The 23,024-nt window shown below is 34.5% G+C and overlaps 1 protein-coding gene and 1 pseudogene across 1 annotated transcript in view; one reads left to right on the top strand and one right to left on the bottom strand.

Moving 5' to 3' along the window:
• The window catches only part of ABCB5 (ATP binding cassette subfamily B member 5), a 150,284-nt gene that overhangs the window by 26,364 nt on the left and 100,896 nt on the right, over window positions 1-23,024 (bottom strand). Inside the window, 6 exon segments of the mRNA XM_037837794.1 lie at window positions 3,155-3,295; window positions 4,985-5,085; window positions 7,836-8,039; window positions 17,364-17,447; window positions 21,780-21,857; window positions 22,007-22,111. Coding sequence (XP_037693722.1) covers window positions 3,155-3,295; window positions 4,985-5,085; window positions 7,836-8,039; window positions 17,364-17,447; window positions 21,780-21,857; window positions 22,007-22,111 — 713 coding nt within the window.
• LOC119534983 lies at window positions 14,723-15,002 on the top strand (annotated as a pseudogene).

Raw genomic sequence — 23,024 nt, 5'->3', positions numbered from 1 at the left:
TGCCTAATGTCACTTGCAGGTGTGAAAGAGATGGGCATGATTTTGAGGTTGTATCATTCTTTGGCTAAAAAATTCTTTGCTTAGTTTAAATCTAAACAAATATTAATACATAGAAATAGACTCCCATTTACAAATACTCTGTTTTTATATAAATGGTTGTCCTTGACTTAGACTGAGTCCTCCTGCCAAAGCACCTGGCATTAGCCATCAGATGTAGAAGGGAAGAAAATTAGAAGAATCTGTGAAAAACAGCAATACTTTAGGTCATGATAAGAAATTTTGTTTTATTCAAATTTCAACGAGAAATTGGCAGAATATTTTAATAAAGTGTGTTTAGATTTATGCTTTAAAAGTTCACCCTGGCTGCTGCTGTCTGGGGGATGGATTATAAGGAAGCAAGAGTGGAAACAAAAATATCAGTGAGCAGGTTGTTGCTCTGGTCCAGTCAAGAGAGGTAGGGACTAAGACGAGGGTTATGGCAGTGGATCCAGTGAAAAGCATTTTGGAGTTTGGGCTATCAGGACTTGATGACGTATGTGGTGGGTGCGGGCAAGAGAAGCAACAAGGAAAACTCCTAGGAGTTTGGCCTAAGTGACTTCATGGATGATGGTGCTGTTTTCTAAGACAGGAAAGCCTTGGAAAGGAGAAAGAAACTTTGGGGAGAAAAATGTCAATTTCTGTTTTGGACACATTAAGATATAATTATATATCCAAGTGGTAATGTCCAGTAGCTAGCTGGATAAGACTTCTGGTGTTCAGGGTGAGGTCAGAGTTGGAAACAGCACACAGGTGGTATTTAAAACCATAGGACTGAATGAGATTACCAATGAGAGGGCATAAATGGAGAAGTCTGAATGTTTTAAGGCCCTCCAACACATAGAGGCCCAGCAGAAAAACAGGAGTTGGTAAAGGAAACACAGGATATGTCAATGATAAGGGAGAAAAATAGCCTTCACAGATGCCTAGATAAGAAAATGTTTCAGGAAGAAGAATTTCAAATGCTGCTGAAGATCCAGTTAGATGAGATTAGAGAATTGAGCATGGATGGGTGAGATGGAGGTTAGTAGTGACGTCATGGACCTAAGGCTTGCTTGGAGTGAGTTTAGAGAGACTGGACACATGAAAAGGTGTAAAGAACAGAGAACAAGCAACTTTTTGGAATTTGTTTTGCTGCAAAGGAGAATAGAGATGTTGGAGGTAGCTAGAAGGAGACTTAGGGTCATAGGATAGATTTCTTTGTTTCTTTTTCTTAAGACAAGTGATTATAAAGGAAAGAAATAGTAGTGACAGAGAAAAGATCATCACAGGACTCCATCTTAGACAGGGACAGGTAGTTTTTCCGCTGAGATGGGAGGGGTGGTGGATTATGTAGTGGTCTGGTGAGTTTGGTGACAGAAAGATGAGGCGGTTCTCCCTTTATTGATTTGTTATACTGCCTTCAAGTAAACCAAATAGAAGTTTGTTTGGGTTGCAATTGCTTTTAAAAATAAAAATTCTGTGAGAGTCTGAAGAGTATCTGTATAAGACACTGATATCTCTGATATAAGATTATCAGACATCTTACATTAGTATGAATGTGTTCAACTGGCTTGCTTTCTCCTAATACAAAGACCAATTATATTGAAGGAATCCTGGGGATTTAAAGAAGGCAGCAGAAAGTTTAGAGCAACGTGAGAATAGCGTTCTGAGTTTCAAACTTGCAAACGAACTTTTGGAAAACAACCCATTTTTAAGCTTGCGACTGCCTGCATTACATTAGGACCAAAGAAAAAACTGGATCATATAATAGAGGGTGAGGTGAACACATCAACTTACATGATTTCAGGTTTCCTTTCTTGTTAATTAATCTCTAAGTAATTAGTCTGTGTAATCGGAATGAAGTTCATGGCCAAATGTCCTAATTGTGGACAGGTTCACACAGGCAACACTGTTTTAGAGGCCAGGACAACACAGAACAGGGGACCTGAATTTCTGTTAAAATTTTAAAAATTATTCCAATTAACCAAACAATCTGCTTTCAGGAAACTGCTAAGTGGCCTTAGGGTCAGGCAAGATTCATGGTTACTGGGTTAGTCAACTGTGGACTGCTTTTTTATTGCCTAGCAAAGAAATTTCCTGGGAATTCAGTTAATGTTAATAAATAAATAAATAAATATTTTCCCATGAGATTGGAAACTAAAAATCATTCCAAAATTAATTGACTTTCAATGACTTCTGTTTCCACAAATAGAATATAAGCTCAATGTGTGCATATGTGCCACCAATGATGATATTTAAAAGAATGGGCCTGAAGATTTGGGGAGCAAATCCCAAAGAGGAGTCCCCAACATGTTTTGCCAAATGGTGGCATTTTGGAACATGTACTTTTCCCCAAGTCATTATTTTGAAGAGGCTGATCCTCACTTGGATGCATATGTTGTGGTGAGCTTGTTAAAAAACATGACATTATTCTTTTTGGGTCAAGTATTATAAGAATTTCTCTAGCTCTAAAAGTTTAGCAATGACATATATGATGTGGATTAAAAAATTTTCTGGTATTTTAGGGATGCTTAAGAGTCACAGAATTAATTTTTCTAATTTTAGCAGTTGAGTTTAGATGTTCATATAAAGTAAAGAAATTCATAATTATGTGAATATAATTCCAAAACAGAAGCTTCAAAAAATGTTTTGGGAAAAGGCAGAGTCATTGTAATATGATGATTAGGTCCAAATATGGCTAATATTAAGGGAAAAACTCATTTGCATGTGTTTGTTCTGGAGTATTTGCTTAGCAAAGAACTCACCCTCACTAATCTGCTATCATACATAATAAACCCATCTCCACACTGGAAGTTCCACAAATTCTCTAAGAAATAGATGACAAGAAAGTATAATTTACCTCTAAATTCTTGTTCTTCTAGCAAACTGAAGCAGGGATTGATTCATTTGGGAGTTTAACTCAGATCCTACTTTCAAAGTATAAAAATCAGTATTTCACTAGCTAGATGGCACTTCTTATAGATATTAAATAACACAAATATATATATATTTAAAAATTTTCAAGCATGCCTTTTTCATATATGTTATAAAAATAATAATCAGTATAAATTAGAAATTTCCAGGTTAATTTAAATACATGATCCACTTAGAGTATTTATATATTTACACAACTCACACAAACATGCCCTCTGGTGTCATTCATCCAGATTGAATTAAATAGGCTCCAAATTGAAACCCTGCTGCATAGGCAAAATATACAAAGGCATGGCTGAATGCATAACAGCTTCCAAAGATCTGTGCTTTCTTCAAGGCATTTCTGAAATATAAAAATTTACCAAATAATGGGGCGTGAGATATAGCAAGGTCAATATAATAAATGTTGTAGAGAAATAAATAAAGAAAACTTAGAAATGTTATGTTTCAGCAGATATACATTTTTCTAAGAATTAAAAAGAAAGTGATTTTTTGTAACAGAATTATTCTAGAGAAAACAGATAATATAATTATCTCCTCTATAGCTATACACTCTATAGTTAAATGTAACAAAGTTGCTTTTATATTCTTTCAAATGAATGGACAAAGTCTATGAAAGGACAGCTAGTGAAAGAGAGAGATTTGATTTAGAGGTATTTAGAATTATTCTCCATCGTAAATTTGCACCAATAGAATAAACAGTGGAAGTCACAAGCATGATAGCAAAAGAGTGCAAAGATGAAATCACTGCCCTCCCCTCTACGTGGGATCAGACACCCAGGGGAGTGAATCTCCCTGGCAACGTGGAATACGACTCCCGGGGAGGAATGTAGACCTGGCATCGTGGGACGGAGAACATCTTCTTGACCAAAAGGGGGATGTGAAAGGAAATGAAATAAGCTTCAGTGGCAGAGAGATTCCAAAAGGAGCCGAGAGGTCACTCTGATGGGCACTCTTATGCACACTTTAGACAACCCTTTTTAGGTTCTAAAGAATTGGGGTAGCTGGTGGTGGATACCTGAAACTATCAAACTACAACCCAGAACCCATGAATCTCGAAGACAGTTGTATAAAAATGTAGCTTATGAGGGGTGACAATGGGATTGGGAAAGCCATAAGGACCACACTCCACTTTGTCTAGTTTATGGATGGATGAGTAGAAAAATAGGGGAAGGAAACAAACAGACAAAGGTACCCAGTGTTCTTTTTTACTTCAATTGCTCTTTTTCACTCTAATTATTATTCTTGTTATTTTTGTGTGTGTGCTAATGAAGGTGTCAGGGATTGATTTGGGTGATGAGTGTAATGGTACTGTAAACAATCGAAAGTACGATTTGTTTTGTATGACTGCGTGATATGTGAATATATCTCAATAAAATGAAGATTAAAAAAAAAAAGTAAATGAACAATGGGGAGAGGAGGAGAATGGGATATTTTGGATGTTCTTTTTAATTTTAATTTTAATTTTTTTTTGGAGTAATGAAATGTTCAAAGATTGTCGTGATGAATCCACAACTATATGACAATACTGTGAACAACTGATTGTACACTTTGGAAAATTGTATGTTATGTGATTATATCAATAAAACTGCATGAAAAAAAAAAAAGAGTGCAAAGGTACCTTTTGATGAAGGAATACAAGGAATACAAATGAGAAGGAGTGAGCCCATGTATTGTGTACATACTCATTTCCAAATGTGAGCTACTTTAGGGATTTGATAGAAAGGACAGCAGAAACTTATTTTTTTTTCTTGAATTTGCTATGTTCTCCATCTTGTTTTAGGAATATAAGAAAAATATAAACACTTAGTAGTAGCTAATGGTAACAGAGCCAAAACATTTAACTGTGTATGCCCTAGATTCCTTTTCTAGCCTTCTCTAAGTGAGGTCATATGATAAATTATGGATATACCATTATTAGGGAAGATTCTGGAGCAAATGACTTGGCAGGCAAACCCCTGGCATCATCCAGGACAACTACTTTTATAGGGACAAAATATAGTTAATGGAGTCAGTATTTATTTACAATTACCTGTGTTGTGTTTGAAGAGTCTCTTCATACATTTGCTCAAAGGCTTTTTCTCTTGTTAGTGACATTATTGTACGTATATTTTCCACAGCCTCAGTTGCTATCTTACAAAATTGGACAATAAAATATAGTCATAAAATTAATAATAGTTAGACTTCTCCTGGTTGTGAATTTTAGTCACTTACATTGGGGACATATTAAGTACATCAAGTCAATAAGTTTACTGACTTTACTCCTAGCTTCATTTTTTCTTCCCCCAAAATAAGCCAGGAAAATAACATTTCAGTATAATAGGCTCAAGGAAAATTTCTTATGAAAATATTTAGCCCACTGATCTAAGTTTAGCCCTCTTGAAATCTTTATTGAATTTCGATTTAAGCTGGTGATACAGGCAGGGGGATCTAACACTAGTGGACATTAGGTTCATATACAATTTTGCAAAGAAGTTTTATTATAAATTATAAAAACATTTAAGAAGAAGATAGCAGGGAGAATTAAAGAAATTATTTCTTTTATTCTAGCACAGAAATGTAAATAGCAACCAAAAATGACTTCGGAACATTCTAGTAAAATAACATGGGGGTGGGGCTATAAGATTCTTTAAAAGATAGAGCTGTTTTTCAATTTGATGTCTGTAAACTAAAAAAGATATTCAATTCAAATATGATTAATGGTTCTCCATATTGATATAGTTTTCAAAGTAACTTTTGACATAGAATAACTTCTTGGACTTGAGATCATATATTGGCTTGAAGAGAGACAACCTGTTTCCACATTCCATTTCCAGCCTGCACAGTGGATTGTGAAGTAGAAAGAGACCTAGCTGGATTCAAATAATAACTCAGCATTATTTGAAGGAGAACACAGATTACAGGAAAGGACTAGATTTCTGGACTGACTTCAGCATACTTGGATTCTGCTCTCAATTTTGATCTTGAGTTTGACTATATTGTCATTAATTTCAAAATGAACTCAAAGAAACTGCCATTTGAAACAATCTCTAGTGTCCAAAATGGATAAGGATGCTGAAGACTTGTTTGAGGAAAAAAAAATGAAAGAACAGTAAAAACTTTGTAGCCATTTTTCACATTGGAGAAAAGACTAAGATCATCATACAACCACAGAAAGTAGTCTTTTTTACTAATATGGACATTTTAAGATGAAAACATAAACCATTTGATAATGTTCAAAGCTAAACATGTAACTGGCTAAGGACCAATATAGTCATTGGTCTATATTCTAACTGGATTTTGATAAGCTGAGGTCTGATGAAAAGCTATAGGGAAAGAACGCAGTTATTTGATTGGAGTTACTGATTGTATAATCTGAGTTTACTCTGATGATACAAAAATGAAAACTATCTGTTTCTTAGGACAAAGGGCACAGATAAAACTAAAGCTTATGACAAAAAATAAGAATAAAATATAATTAATTAAGGTACCATTAATTTAGAGGTTGTGATGATTTGCATATAGGAAAGGGTAAATGACTTTTCACTATCTCTGAGGCAAATATTTGCCAAGTATTTCAGTCTGTATAGCACAAGCAAACATCACAAGGGTCCTATATAGTGCAAAAAAAGTGGAAAGCTCCAAGGGTCGGGCAAACCAGAGTATGGATGAGTCAAGTGCTTGGCATGTGAATATTTATGATATCAATAATGTGGCACTATGATACAGTCACTGTGATACAGACCATATATGATATTTTTACATTCAGAGTATGTTCACTAATGTGATGAAGATCCTTGAAACCATATCATGAGAAGAACAGCGTAAAGACCTGGGGATATTGGAGAAGACTCAGGGTTTACATGATGCAGCTGCTAAAGGGAAGTCATGAAAAACAGGTTCTGGATCTCTACTAAGATGAATGCCAGTAAGCCACCAAAAAAAAAAAAAGAACCGTCTACCATCCAAGACGCTATCCAAAGGTAAGCAGTCTGGGAAAGTAATGCACTGCCAGCTACTGGAGGGAAAGGGTAGGTAGAGGATGGAGGGACACTTGGTAGGGAGGTTGTACAAAAGATTGCAACTTTGGGTGAGTGGTTGGATCAAATGATCTCTTTCAATTTGCTGATTTTACTATTCTACAATACTATTTCCCTAAACCTCCAATGCAATGATTATTTTCATATATATGGTTGATCCTTAGAAGTTTAAATATGTCAAAGCATTTTCCAAATAATTAAATACATTGTTCTTTTTCGGTCAGTTATAAAAATGGTCCTTGTCTCAAAAACTTTGTTTTAGGCACATTCAATCTTAGTGCATTATCTCATATTTAGTAACTCTATTATATTTCCCATTTATTTTGAAAAATACAATACCCATGTCCAAGTAAATTTAAATTATTTAGCAATCAGAGGATGGGGAATCATGTGCTTAGCAAAATCCCTCATGGCATGGTAAGAGTAATAATGCATGATATTATTGAATCTTCCAGACACTATTCTAAGTGTTTTGCTTAATCCTCGCAAAGATCTGAAGTTGGGTACTCCTATTATTTCCATTTTACAGATGAGGAAGCTGAAGTCCAGTAAGGTTTAAAGAACTTTCCCATATCACACATATTTTAGAGATAGGATCTGGATTCTGATTCAGCCAATCTGACTCCAGAGTCCACACTGTAAGCCCTGTACCGTATTGCTATAACATACCTACATACCACCCTAAACTGTTCTGTATGCATCTTGGTGTGTGTGTGTGTGTGTGTGTGTGTGTGTGTGTGTGTGTGTGTGTGTAAATACCTATATACCTTACAGATTCCTAACAGATGTAGTTAACACATCATAAAGATGAGAACTCTGTTTTTATCTTAAAATACATACGATGGCAATAAGTCTTCATTTTACCTTTCCAGCATGCTTAAGTTCTTGCTTATCCTTGTTGGCTAATCCAGTCATTGCTGCAGTTTCGATCATTCCTATCAGAGCAAGTACTGGAGCTATACTCAGAACCAAGAGTGTCATCTCCCATCCATATATGAAGGAAACGATAACTGACAGTCCCATGTTAGTTGAATTTTGCATCAGGACCCCAATCCTTGAACCTATTGCCTATAGTCAAAAATATTTTAAAAAGAAAAAGTCAGCTTTAAATTTACAAGAATTCATATTACAGTTTCTTGCAATATTACAGTTTCTTGCAAAACAAAGTAAGCATTCTTTTTTAGGATTAATCTTTTTACATTTGCACTTTGGATTGAGAGATCAAATGATACAAATATTAAAAAAATTTCCTCTATTAAGGAATCATTACACTTTTTATTTTCTTCCTTTTCTACAGTGAAGTCCAAATGAGTTGACTTTTAGTCTGGAAGTACTAAATTCTCTATCCATTTCTAGGAACAATATAGAAGACTGCATAGAAGCATGACAGAAACAGACTATCTGAAATTAAATACTACTTGCTTAAGGAGAGGTTTTTACATGCTCTATGCTAGTAGTTTTGCAAGGTTTTACACCCCTATCCAAGTTAAATGTAACGAAATGCTGAAAGTGCAGGATTTCTTTTGTTTTCGCAGTGATAGGTAGACAGACACACACTTCTAGCTTCTCCACATCTTACCTAACAGTAAACAACAAACAATACACAAGTGCATGTGCATGTACGTGCACACACACACACCCAGAACCTTTTCAGCTTTAACTTATACAATTCAAATTTAAATGAAGTTACTTTTCTATGATAGCTACAGATTATATATATATATATATATATATATATATATAAAATTCTGCTTGAAATAGCAGAATCAGAGTTAATGTAAAGACTAACTAGAAAACAGCCAATCTTCAGTTAAGCACTTTTCACTGTTTATAAAGTTGTCATATTTCCTGCAATTTTATGGGAAAATAAAAATTTTAATAATTAACAGCATTAAGATGCCTTCCATGTATATAACAGGCATGTACTTAAAATTTATATATTTGGAAAAGATGATTTGAGTTAGGCATATTAGTTCTTTATAAGGGTTTACGGAATCTGTAAAAATATTCACACGAATTCTATCAGTTAAGATGTTATAATAATTCAAGGACTATAGCTCGTGCCATCTGAATTCAAACTCCATGCATTTTTAGTGTGAAGCTTTGTGTTAGAGAGACAGGAGTTGAGATGGAATGGAGACCAACACAGAGAGGAAAAAATGGGATAGAAGGACCCAAAATAGGAGAAAGGATGAAAATTAAATGTCAGTAATCATACCTTTTTTTTACTATAATTGTAGCAGATATGTAAGGCACTAAAAAAATACTTAACTTTTACTGAGCACTAGATAAGTACTTCATCTTTGCTATGTCATTTAATCTCACAGCAACACTAAGAGATACTATTAATATTTCCATAGGATAGATGAGGAAAAGGAAATAGAGACAAGACAGCTTAACATTGGATATGTAACTACTATCTAATCTTCAGACTCCATTCAAGTTTTATCAATTGTTGGAATAATATCTTTTCTAAAAAAATGATATCCAATTCAGAATCACACACTCCATTTAGTTGGTATGGCTTCTTCAACCCGTTACAGTTCTTCATTCTTTCCTTGACTTTCATGACTTTGTTTTGAGGACTACAGGGCAGTTATTCTGTTGAATTTCTCCCTAGTCGAGCCTATCTGATAGTTTCTCATGATAAGATTCAGGGTATGCATCTTTGGCAGGAATACTACAGAAGCAAGGCTGTGTTCTCACTGTATCCTATCAGCGGCACATAATTTTAATTTGTCCCATTACGGTGTTGTTCATTTGATTACTGAATTAAGATGGTGGTATAGATAGAATTGTGTTCCCCAAAAGATATGTTTAAGTTCTAACCTCTGGTACCTGTGAATGTGGCATTATTTGGAAATAGATTCTTTGCCGATGTAGTCAAGATAAAATGAGGTTATACTGGATTAGGGTGGACCCTAATCCAATGAATGGCCCTAATCATTTATAAGAAGAAGGGAATGTGGACACAGACACACAGAGAGAAGAACACCATGAAAAGATGGAGATTATTTATAGAGCCTAATTTCTCAGTCACTTCAAACTCAGCATTCACTCCTCAGAAAACTATACTGAGCAGTATCAGTAACATCTATTCACCAAAAGCCAAGGAAAATCACTCCAAATCATCTACTTTGTTTTTTAATCTATTATTGATGTTGCTCTCAATGTCCTCAACTCTTTGAGCAACTGGTCTCACAAAACACTGAAACTCTTATATAAGTTTATTCTCTCTGAACACATTTCTTCAGCTGATTCAGAGACTGGACTGATGTGTCTATAAGCCAAGGAACACCAAGGATTGCTGGTAACCACCACAAGCTAGGAGGAAGGCATGGAACAGATTCTCCCTCAGAGCCCCCAAAAGGAACCACCCTGCTGGCACCTTGATTTTGGACTTCCAGATTCCAGAACAGTGACAAAATAAATTTCTGTTGTTTTAACCCACTCAATTTATGATAATTTCTTACAATGGCCTTAGGAAACTAATACAGATGGCGACTTGTAGGCTTCTCCACTATAAACTTTCTTTTTCCATTTTTAAATTAATAAATATTTTGAGGGGAAGAACTTCAACTCTGTGTAAATATTCAATTCCTCATCAAAATTTCAATTTATTTATTTTAGTATGGACCAATGGTTTTCTATGTTCTTTATTAGGTTATAGTCTGTTATGCTAATTGTTCACTTTGATGCCGAAATTTTTCTGAATGTAGCCAAAAAGAGTTCCTTCAAGTTAGTTTTGGTGTCCTTTTGATTTACCATCTCACTCCTTGAACACATCCTTACTTTCTGGCACAAAAAGATGTTCCAGGTTTGCCCTACCCCTGGAATCAGTCATTTCTCCAAGGAGCCCAGGTTACTTTTAGTGGAGTTATTAGAAGACAAGATCTGGATCTAGGTGTGCTCATTATTACTGAAATGTCAGTGGACAAAGTTGGGGAATTTTGTGTGTGTGTGTAAGAGTACATATACATCTTTATTTAACCATTTAAATATATTGAAATCTGTGAGTTGACATGAATATCTCCAATTCTAATCTAGCACTACAAAGCTTATTCTAGTTTTCTGCCTTTCCATATTTGTTAAGCCCTTCTCTAACGGTGATTAATCTGACTCCCATTTTCTTTAGAAGATTTATTTATTTGATCGGCTCTTCTGTAAGTAACCAATCTTCTATCACTGCTACTGCCTCTCATGTTGCTCTGGCTCTGTCTCCCCACATCAGGTTGCTTCCCCACATGGATTTCCAACTCATTGTATCTGGGTTCTAAACCAAGCCCTGTGCCTTCTGTCTGTGTGGATGGAGGCCCTGACTCTCTTAACTACTATACCATAGTAGTGTAAATTCAATGATCAAGGACATTCACTAATGTATATACTTTGGCTATTACATCTCGCCTTCTCTGTTTTTTTTTTAACAGTTTTTTTTCACACACCATACAATCCATCTAAAATGTACAATCAATGGCTCTTGGTATAATCACATAGTTATCCATTCACCACCACAGTCAATTTGAGAACATTCTCATTGCACTGAGAAAAAAAAACACGCACCCCTGATACCTTCATGTTATTGACCCTTAGCTGTGGTATAGTACCTTTGTTACAACTGATGAAAGAATATTATGCTACTGTTAACTAGAGTCCTTAGTTTGCATGAATTGTATACCCATCATCTCAAAACAAGTAAAGAAGAGAATAGTGGATTTTGAGAGGTGCACTTTTAAATTTCAGTGGACTGTGCACTATTTTGTACGTGAATGAGATAGCAAAGCACTGTGTTTATTATACTACGATATTATAGCATAATAAAGGAATACAATACATTGACATTACCAGACTGAGACTCATCATAGTATTCCCAACTCACAGAAAAGCAATGGTCAGATAAATTAGAAAATTTAAAATGGAACATTTAATCATGGAAGAATTTCTTCACAAAACTAAAAAGTGAAAATGAGGCTGCAACCAAAGTAAGTTTCTGAGTGGCACATTTATAAATCAAGCCAGGAAAGTCATTGACTGGTGGTGAGTTAATTAAATTGTGTTTGATTGCAGCAGCTGAAGAAATGTGTTCAGAGAGAATAAACTTACATAAGAGTATCAGTGTTTTGTGAGACCAGTTGCTCAAAGAGTTGAGGACATTGAGAGCAACATCAATAATAGATTAAAAGACAAAGTAGATGATTTGGAGTGATTTTCCTTGGCTTTTGACGAATAGATGTTACTGATACTGTTCAATATAGGTTTCCGAGGAGTAAATGCTGAGTTTGAAGTGACTTAAGAATTAGGCTCTATAAATAATCTTCACAGAACAACCATAGGTGAGAATAGTTTCAAAGAAGCTGAGAAAACACTAAATCAGTAAAACCTGAAGTGGAGTCTGCTAAGATGTTATAATTGGTGGTGGCGAAAATATATGTTGAATAGAAAAAGGTGTAGTTGGACAATTTACAAAGCTGGTGAAAATGTAAGGTGTTTAAAGCCTATGATTATTCATTGAATTATTCATCAGCAGGTACTCGGAGGAAAATATTTGATTTTTCATGTTATTGAACCGGTATTCTCAACAGTATAGTTTATTCACGCTTGTGAACTTAACTGAATTTGGTTCTGTGAACATTTATTAGAAAGGAAGCTGAATATTCTGATGACTTATCATGCAACAGTTTGATGGCTTCATAGGAGTAATTGCAATTTATTTTTATATTAAAAAAAATCTCCCTTAACCATTATTATCAAACATTGAATGGCTTTGGAAATTATATTTTACTCTAAACTTGATGTTTCTTAATGAATTTAACCTAAAAGTACAAGGCAAGACAGCACTTACATGCCAACCTTATATTGTGGTAAAGTCATTTCAACAACTAATGTTTGAATCTCAAGCAACATCAAGCTGCTTTATATACTTCCCAGGCTATCAAAAAACTAAATCAAGAACTGAGATTTCCATCATCCAGATAATTATATACTAGTTCTAATCAATCAAACTCATTGGGCTCTTGAAATAATTCAAAGAAATAAAGTTTTATGATTTCTTAGGGGCAATATAATTATTACTCTGACGAGAAGAGTTCTTGGCACCAACATTGTGTCTGTTAGTGATATATCAAGTGTACACGATGGTGTCACTAACATATCTTGTGGAAGTACAAGAGGTAAGATTTGTTTGACAAAAAGGGATTGTAATTTTATGGAAACTAGCCTCCAAAAGATTCTAAAATGGCTTTATGCTTTTAATAAAACTAGATATTACACAGAAAATAATCTGTGACAGATGTATGGGCAATAAGCCATTACCTTGGGCTAACACAACACCAGTTAATTTGGTTGTCTTCAGTCAACTATTCCAGGAATCATGTTGTCCTATAACTCTATTTCACTAAAATGCTTTTATCATGACTCTCAATGCTTCAGAGCTTCTAAAAATGGCCTGGTGTACATATTTTGGGTAAAGATTTCAAAATATGATTTATTATTATTGAGAAGCCATTTTATGAACATTTACCCTAATACATTTAATAAAGTAAAGTAAAATATAACTGAAATTGATGAAGAAACTGAGATGGAAAATGACCTAAGCTGATATGATAGGAAATAAGACCCCTGAATTATTATTTTCTGATTCATCTTTAGTCTAGATAGTCTTTATGAGAAAGGAAGTAGTTTACAAATAGGATTGATAATCTTTTTTTCATAGAATATTCATTCAAGTTAGATATGAGTCCATCTTAATAAGGCAAAGCAAGGGTTTACATGAATTATATGTTAATAGACAGTCCCACTCTTGGAACACTTCTTTTGTTGTTACTTTTTTAATGTATTAACTTAAAATCTGCCATCAGCATTCCAACCATTTATTCTCTAGCTACTACATCTCATCCAATGAAAATGGTTTGACTTGCCCAGAAGCTATTATGAAATAAATGTTCACTAATTGCAACTGAAAGTTTCAAGTAATCAAATGGTATTAGCCAGATGCTCATAAGGAATCAGGCTGATAAATATTCTCATTAGTTTCTCTCAGTGAGAGACAATACTATTCATAAGAAAGCAACTAATGAATGTAAGGAAAGTAATGTTGGCCTTTCTGTACTAATTTGGTCTTTCAGTCAAGGCAAAGACTTGCTAAAATAGAAGACATCACATAAAATATAGCTAGGGGAAGTATGCTTGTTTTATAGTATTCTAAAAAAAAAATGGTTTGTTAGGCAGTAAGAAAATCACTAGCACCATTAAGACAAAAATAGCAAATTTTGTGGAATAGGGATTCATACGGAATTACAGGGATTGATATAGAGTAGTGAATCCTGGAATTTCTAAATGCAGAATTGCCATTCAGATAATTCTAGTGCAGTGTGGAAGATTAATGCTATGTTTATTATTTGATTATTATATAAAATTCTACTCATCTTTTTTTGCATTTATGTAAGTAAAACTGAGCTCTGCAGTTCTATTTTTAAGTTCAAATATAGCTAATGAAATTTTAGAACATGGCCTTTGGAATTAACAAAAAGTTTCAGGAAGAGATGAAGAAAATATTCTGTTACCCTGGAGCTCTTTCTACCTTATAAAGCCTTCCTGCTTCCAGTCTGACGAATTTAAACCTCTCAGAAGTATACGGTAGAACTAAAGAAGAAGACAACCAAGGGCATCTGAAATTGTGACTGGCTCTCTAATAATCCCAGGACAAAGTGAGAGATCACGACTCAAGCATAAGTTTTCCTAAAACCACTACAAAGATGTCTGATATAAAGGCTTGGGCTGAGTGTTGTGGAATGGGCTTCAAAGGGCCCATGTGGCTTCCTTATGACAGTGATTTTGGCCCTTATTCCATTGTTCCTAGCAAGTGCTGTACTATCCTGGAAATTGGCCAAGATGATTGAGGCCAGGGAAAAGGAGCAGAAGAAGAAACAAAAACATCCAGAAAATATTGCAAAAGCCAAACGACTAAAAAAGGATTGAAGAAAAGAACAGGCTCTGAAACCAGACGAAAATTATTTGGAAAATTATGCAACTTTGGAGAAGGACTCAACTAAGGTTTCTTCTTTGGATTTTGTGACAGTATTATATAGTAAACAAAGTCTGACCACATGGAAGAATCATGTTAGTTATGACCTCAGTAGTGTAGTAACTTTAGGCTTGGATACAGAAATATGTTGGTATCTGTGACAGTTATTGGGTAAATTGGTATTTATTCTACAAAATCTTTATAACTGATCATTTAGTAGCCTATCTACTGAAATAAAAATATCCTATGGGGGAAAAATTACTTTAGATTATGAACTCTATTCAAATAATAGCTTAAATTCAGGTCCTATTCTGGAAAGAAAGTAAAAGTCAGAATTGTCCTCTTTAAGATGAAAAGTATGTTTGGGCTTAAAAAAGATAGTGTATTAATCACATCTTTTGTCATTATTGCTTATTTCTTGGAATATAATCATTTCTGGTTTCCTCAAAGCAAACATTAATCATTTAATTCTTTATTTTCTGTATGGTTTGTGTGATTTTTAGCCTTTATACGGGTAATATAAATATCAGACATTCTGCATTTCTTTAACTTAATTTTATAAAGAGTTCTCTTGACTAGTAGAATACCGCCTGCTGGATATAACAGTCTTTTTTTTATTTACGAGCATGGCCGTTTTCTTAGACATGACTTGTGTAGAATACAATTATAATTTAAAGCTTGCAGTACAAATGCCAAACTTTGTAGTACCTTGGAACCTCTTTATTTTTGCTTGCGCTAAGTAGAAATGTGAAATAGTTAACATTCTTATCAGGTAATTTGTTTACTATATAGATACCACTTTTGTTTTTTACTCCATTTTTTTGTTTAACTCATGTAGTAGTGATGTCCTATACTTTTTGATCAAACAAAAGAGTTCTTTTAAGGAACCGTTAAGATGAATAGTTGAGTCACACTTCATAAGTGGTAAGGAAAGCTTGGAAAAATTTTGTTGGGCATAGTAATTGGGGTGAAAATAGATAAATTACTTCAAAATGAGAATGTTAAATTTGGAAGTAAAGAGCTAAAGACTAGTTCTCAGTAGGTAGTATAACTGGAATTTTTACTTTTAAACATGGCTTTTGTAAATATGTGCTCTAAAATTATTTTTCTTGGTCAGTCTTTCATAGCTTATTAATGTTTTCCTCACTTTTTATATGAATTTTAAGTTACAGAAAATTGTCCAACAGCTCTAATTTAAAAATGAAACTTGATATTGAAATAAATTTGATATTTTTATAAAGAAAAAAAAAACAATATAGATGCATGCAAATTTTTACAACTATAATCAACTTGTTCTAGTCTCTGCTAATATAAACCTGTCCTTGGATGTGTAGATTGAACAAAGAGGTCCAATAAAAGTTTCAAAAATTTGAATAGTTGCCATGTACTGTGGAAATAATCTCCAAATGAAACATGCAATTCTTAAAGTTTGCTTTATTTGATAATTTGTTGCTGTGGTAATAATGCTGTAATTGATAGCTCCATATTCCTAAATGGAATGAATATTTGTAAGACTTCTCTAACATTCAGAGGAGGTTCACTGACACTTTCTTTTTTTCCACATGCATAATGGGGAAAAGGAAAAGGCTATAACTTTGCTAGTGTCTTATTTTAACAAAGAGACCAAGAGCTTTATCTCATTTAAATTAAAAGTGGGAAAGCAGATATTCTCTGGCCTTGCTTTTGTCTTTCTTTTCTTAATCACAGTTGAATTCCCATTTCTTAAAGTTTAGTTTTATGAAAATAATTGGAAGAAAATTAATAAATTACTCTTTATCTCTCCTACACTACCCTAATCCCCACGCTTATTAGCATGACTTTGACATTCATTCTGCTGGTCATTCTGTAATCAATTTTGACTATGAAGCATATCCATTTGGCTTACACATGATGTGACAGGTCATGATTATCCATATCTGTATAAGAGCTAGCACAGAATCCTTTCCAGGGACACACATGAATCTAAATTGTCAGACAATACTTAAAATAAGACCTTATTTTATGGAAGAAGGGAAAACTAACCTTTCTTCTTTTATTAAAACTTAAAACAATTTTTTTGGTGTGTTTTCATTTTGTTACCTTTTTTATCTTTTACTATTTAATTCTGAACTCTTTTCTCTATCTTAATCTTGGTATCTTCTTTAGTCCTCTAGGGTTCCTATTACATGTGCCAAACCTTCTCCTTTATTTCTGGTTACAAATACCAAGGACCGACAGCTTCTTTTCATCTTTCACTGAGTTCCCTATTAGCCTTGTGACTTACCTGGTACCCTTAGGATGTAGGTCACGTCAGCATAGCTCACATATGTCCACGTGTACTCAAATGCAACCCACACACATACACTATTTAAATATAAAAACAATATACATACTCCTTGAATTTGTGCTATGTTGACAGCTAATATTGTGGTCAAGGCTCCTGTGTTGTTTTCCTTATCATCAAACCAGGAAATATCCTAGAGGTAAAAGGGAATTAACATGGTTATTGGAAAACTTTCCTTGTGATTTTGTCTTCACCTGCCTCCCTCCCTCACAGGTACTTCATTTTTGTAAATACTATTGATGAAATGACTTTTATTTCTTACTTCGTAAAAATCTATACTTAGATGTAACTAGAAGAACTTAAGCCTAAATCTTGTACACATTGCCATATTATAATGTTGTATAACAACCAATGTTACAAATATTCATTTTGAACCATCAAGTAATGGTTAAATTGTGGACAGCAGAGTCTGTTTTAAAAGTAAAGCAATGCACATCACAATTTAGGAAGATTTCCAAATCTTTCTACCTAAACTGGTTAATTATAAAAAGGTCTATTCCATTCTGTTTAGAACACAGAGGGGCAATATTTTACAGACACTTCATATTACTCCCTCGTTCTTAGAAAATTCTGAATTTTGCAAAAGGTAAAGATTGAACATCGAAATCTCTGTCATGAAGTTTGCATTAGGGAAGGGACCTTCATGTGAAGCCCAATTGGTTCAAGTGCTCACCTGGAAGGGCCAGTTTAGTCAGTAATATTTATGGAGCTGACTGGGCATTGTGTGAAGCTAACAAAGCAGAAGCCTATAAAACTGCTACAGTCAATAAATACGCAATCTGAAGAGTGAGACGGGTCAAAAATACAAGCAGGGTAAGTATAAGTAATAACCAATTTGGTTTTCAAAAGCAAATGGATACAGCACATCTTAGCACTTCTCAACCTGAGGAATTCTGATTTCCTTTTATTAGCTATTGAATGTTTCCTCCCACTCATTCAATACACTTGTGTATCTTGTGGATTGTAACGATATGGAGATATCTCTGAAAAATGGTTTAGTTTCAGTGAATAGGAGCAAAAGAATTGTTGGCTTACTGCAACCCAGCCAGGGGCCTGGAGTCCTAGTTACACTTTTCTGTCAAGTAAGGAAACAAAGGCATAGAAGACAAAAGGCTGGGCATTAACCATGCAGTCCTGTTAGAAGAAAGCTCCTGTGCAGGAATGTGGTAGGAGGCAGGTTGAGTACAACCCTAGGAGAAGAGCACTAGTGAGATTAGGGTCCTTTCTGTAGAGAATAAGATCTGCACTGTACATTAACCATTTTGAAAATGCAACAGCAACCAAGAGCTGAACATACTGTGAACAAAGTCGGCAAATATAATTATAGCACTTTTAGACTGGAAGACATTACCTGCTTTTTATTGTATATTAAAAAAATTAAGACCTAATATATGCTTGTTGTTTCTAGATCTCAACACAATATGGAATTCACAAAGAATTTTTAAAAACAATATAAAGTGAAAAATAGAAAAATAATTTATTATTGAATATTGTATTTCTGGTTCAATAGTAATTTGCTAGAAAACACAATCATAGTGACTCATTTCAGCAATTATCTGATGTGCAATCAGCAAGATGTCCAAAATTGCATTTCAGCAAGCCAGCAATTACACTGTTTAGTGATTGTTTCTCAGTATAGGCAATATATGATAAAACACTTAACAGAGTTTCTGGAACAGAGCTGATGCTGAGTAAAAATTAGCTTGCTTCCCTTCTTCCTGATGGTAAAATGTTTATATGTAAAGCCATCAGGATTTTGATACTAGCAAATCCATTTCTTTTTCAAGAATTCTATTATAAATAAAAACATAATATCTTACATTTATTGGGTGATTATTATATGCCAGACACTGAAGTGCTTGACATGTATTTTCACATTTAATCATCATAACAACTCTATGAGGTAGGTACTATGATTATCCATATTTTACCAATGAGGAAACTAAGGTACAGAGAGATTAAGTAACTTGCCCAAGGCCACATAGTAACTTGCCCAAGAGCTGAGGCCAGGATTTGAACTTAGGCAACTAGATGCCAGAGGTTTTAATCAACTACCTTGTTTTGCCTCCCATCTGACTGAAGCATTATAGTTGACTCTTAATACCTGCTTCTCTGCTTAAGGACTTGTGACCCCAAATTCTTCTGAAATTAGGTTAGGTACTTTTTAAGGCCCTTATTGATCATTATCTGTGCTACAATTTTACGATTGCATTGATCTCCACAGAAACCCTAATCAATCTAATTTAGAGGGAAATGGGCAACAATAAACTTGCTATCTGTTAAAAAATTCAATAGCTCTATAAATCAATATTTATCATTAAGAAATATAAGTTTGATTTTGAAGCACAATGAAAAATGATTTATAACTCTCAGACTCAGCAACAATTTGAACATTCTTTTACCTGGCATAAATCTAAATCTTGAACAATCACAAGTAATCAAATAAAACTCAGATTTTATACTTATAAAAAGACCACACCTGATTCCATAAATACCACTACCTTAAAAGAGGCTTCAGAATGGTTATAAAAAGCATTGCAAGCCTCAGCATGCTTTCTAAGCCATAAAAAGTCATCTCAGGACAAAAATCAGGTAATAAGGTTTAGGTAAAACCTCACATTAGGCGCTTTCCATACTATAGATAAAAGCAAAATTGTGAAAATACTTGAAAAGACCAAATATACTACTCTTTTCTTCTCCAATTTTAAAAAGCAAAGAAAAGTATTAAGCAAAAAGAATGCCGAAGGAGCAAAGGGGAAAACAAACAGTTTGCAGAAAAGGACTGAGTTGAATTTATGCGAGATTTAACAACATCTGCTAACGAGCACTGGGTTTCTACGTGCCTGTGTTCGTAAGTATGAGCATGTTTCTTGGAAGGTGAGAACTCATAAATGGCTTATGGATTGGAGCATTCCTATGGCCAGAGGCTATTTTAACCAAGAAAATACTATACTGCTATTCACATGGTTCATGTTAGGCAGAGGATTAATGTCCAGTATTAAGCATTAAGATAAAAGATTAACAGCAGTTCCACTGGTTAAACTGGCTTGTGGCCTTGAGAACTCCCCATTAAAAGCATTTTGTGAAGAAGGGGGAAGTTAAAAGCAATGCTTGGAAAAATTAAAATTCATACTCTTCTACATAAAACATCCAGATATTCAGGAAATATTTTCAAAAACTCTTGGAAATTTAAAATAAGTTTCTTGAACAGGGAACAACTACCATCAATTCACGAAGAAAAATGAAAATAGAGCAGAAAATGTCAACAAGTGTGAAATACAGTATTAGCATTAAAATCCCACCTTATTCTATAAAAGATTTGAGAAAATGACTTAAAGTGTAAATAAATCAGAAAAGAAAAGTACAATTTAAAATGAGGCATTAAGTCATTTCAGGACCTTTCAAACACATTTCCCCTCCCTGGATTAAGGAGTTAGGAGCAAAGATCAGAGACATGACCTTTTTAAGCAGACGGTGTAAGGGCAAAACTGCTTCAAAGCATTAAGTTGCTATAAGAAACCACCAACTCCCTTCGCTGCATTTTGTATTTCATTCCCGGAGAGTACAAAGGCTGAGGAGTTTTGTTACACGGCAGTCCTAAGAGTGCTACTCCTAAAAGTCACAAGGTGTTAAAACTGGTTTTTACAACTCAGCTGGAGTGACAGTAACTCTATTTCTGAAAAGAAATTACCCTGGCAGGAAACTATTTGCTCCTGCCTGGTGAATTTTGGTGGCAGAAAGCGAGGTGAAGGGCTCCAAATGATTACTGGCTTTCAGGGTAACCCAATATACCTCAGCCTCATGAAAGAATTTTAGAGGTGCCAATCTGAGGCACTGCTGCCATTTGCCCCCAAGACTCACTTCTTGAAATAACCACCTGAACCACCTAGTTTTAGTTATTTCACAGGGTTCACTGATCATCTGTATGAGGCAGGCAATCCTGCCAGACTGATGTTATCCGAGTTCAGGACTCTTCCTAGGTGGGCAGAGAGTTGGGTGCTAAAAACAGTCTGAAGTGGAAAATCTTAAACTGTGCATGTGGATGTGAACTAGAGAAATTAACAACTCCTCCTCTTGAAATACATTCCCAAGATTTGCAGCTCTTAACTCTTCTTTTCAGTTTTCCCTTAGTCTTGCATTCTAATCCTGAGACACTACGCTAAGTAATAAAATAAAGATTTGTCACGATAAACGCAAGGAACAAGGAGTGGACCCTAAATCCTTGTTTTCTATAAGTTGTATTTTAGAACATAACAATTTTAGATTTATTTCTACTAGAAAAATATAAGAAAAATGTACAATAAGATTTCTGACAGCAGAATTTTGCTGCTCAGAGCACAAAAAGCATGCTTTTAAATGATGAAAGGAAAGATTATGTAAAGAAAACTGAAGAAATACAATTAAAAGCTAGGATATTTTAAAACAAATTTTAAATAAAATTAGGCAAATTCAGCTAAACACTGACCTGATATAACATGGCTTTAAATACCAAGTGTCTTAATCTTATTGTTAATATTTCCCCTGCTCTGCCATAAAACAATCCCTGGAAAACAAAGAGAAAAATCTATATTTATTCTTAACTCTCTTTTTTATTTCTTTTAAACATTTGGTTACTATATTTATAACTCAAATAGAGAGGATGATATCAAAACGTAATTATGTTTAGACTTGTTTCATTCATTAAAAGCTCACCTGCATGAGATAACTGACAAGGCAGACAGTACCCAAAATGACAAATATCATGGAATAAATCTCTGCATCATGCTTTAAGGTTGTCTTATCATTACTTCCAAACATCTGAAAAGAAACAGATTTTTCATCAAGTTTGGAGGAAGATATAAGAGAAAAAGAAAAAAACTAAAATGTCTATTCATCAGGATTTTTTGCTTGAATTTCAACATAAAGAATAAGGCTATATACATACTTCTAGGGGGAGGGGAATGTACCATTATTCTGTTGTCTATATCCATCACATATAATAAAAATATTTAGCCTTTAATTCTCTTACTCATTATGTAAATAGGGGATCAGGTAAATGGGTCCTCTCTCTGCTATGATGATGATGGTGGTGGTGGTGGTGATGATGTATTTCAATGAAACCTCAGGTTGGTTTTAATCAATTACTGTCTCTCATAATATCTGATAGCTCTCAGGTTTCTTAATATTCCCCAGTTTGGAGTAGTACTTGCAGTGTGAGATGTTCATAAGCGTCCCTGGAAATTAGTACTAAAATTAGTAGTTATTCACATATTGACATCTATGTTGAGGAAGTGGAGCTATGCAAATCAGGGACACTAAAGAGTTAACATGGATCAAGTAAGATCCTTGAACCCACCAACTCTCCTGGCTCCTTTGGCATGATCCCAAACTCTTGTTACTTCCTCTCCCTGAGCTGAGTGACAATAAAAAATTGTGATTGTTCAAGACTAGTTGAAAGGAGAGCAATTGTATTTGTCTGGTTTATCGCCTCATTGCTTTGGAATGCTGATACAGCACTGCAGTCAAAATTAGAAAACAAAGCCATTTCTTAACTGATTGCCCAGTCAACAAGGCCCAGCCAAACACTTTACAATAGATGTTGGCTTATCCCCTGAGAACATTAGTTAACCTTCCTATCATGGACCCCATACTAAGGGTGACCCTTCCAAAGTCCCAATTTTCCTTTTGCTGGGTCAGAGTACACCAAGTCTGTTCTCTCAGGTTATACTTT

Source organism: Choloepus didactylus, chromosome 5 (genome assembly GCF_015220235.1).
Source record: "Choloepus didactylus isolate mChoDid1 chromosome 5, mChoDid1.pri, whole genome shotgun sequence".
NCBI lineage: Eukaryota > Metazoa > Chordata > Mammalia > Pilosa > Megalonychidae > Choloepus > Choloepus didactylus.
Note: the sequence above shows the minus strand (reverse complement) of the source record. Positions and strands in the feature narration are given on the sequence as shown.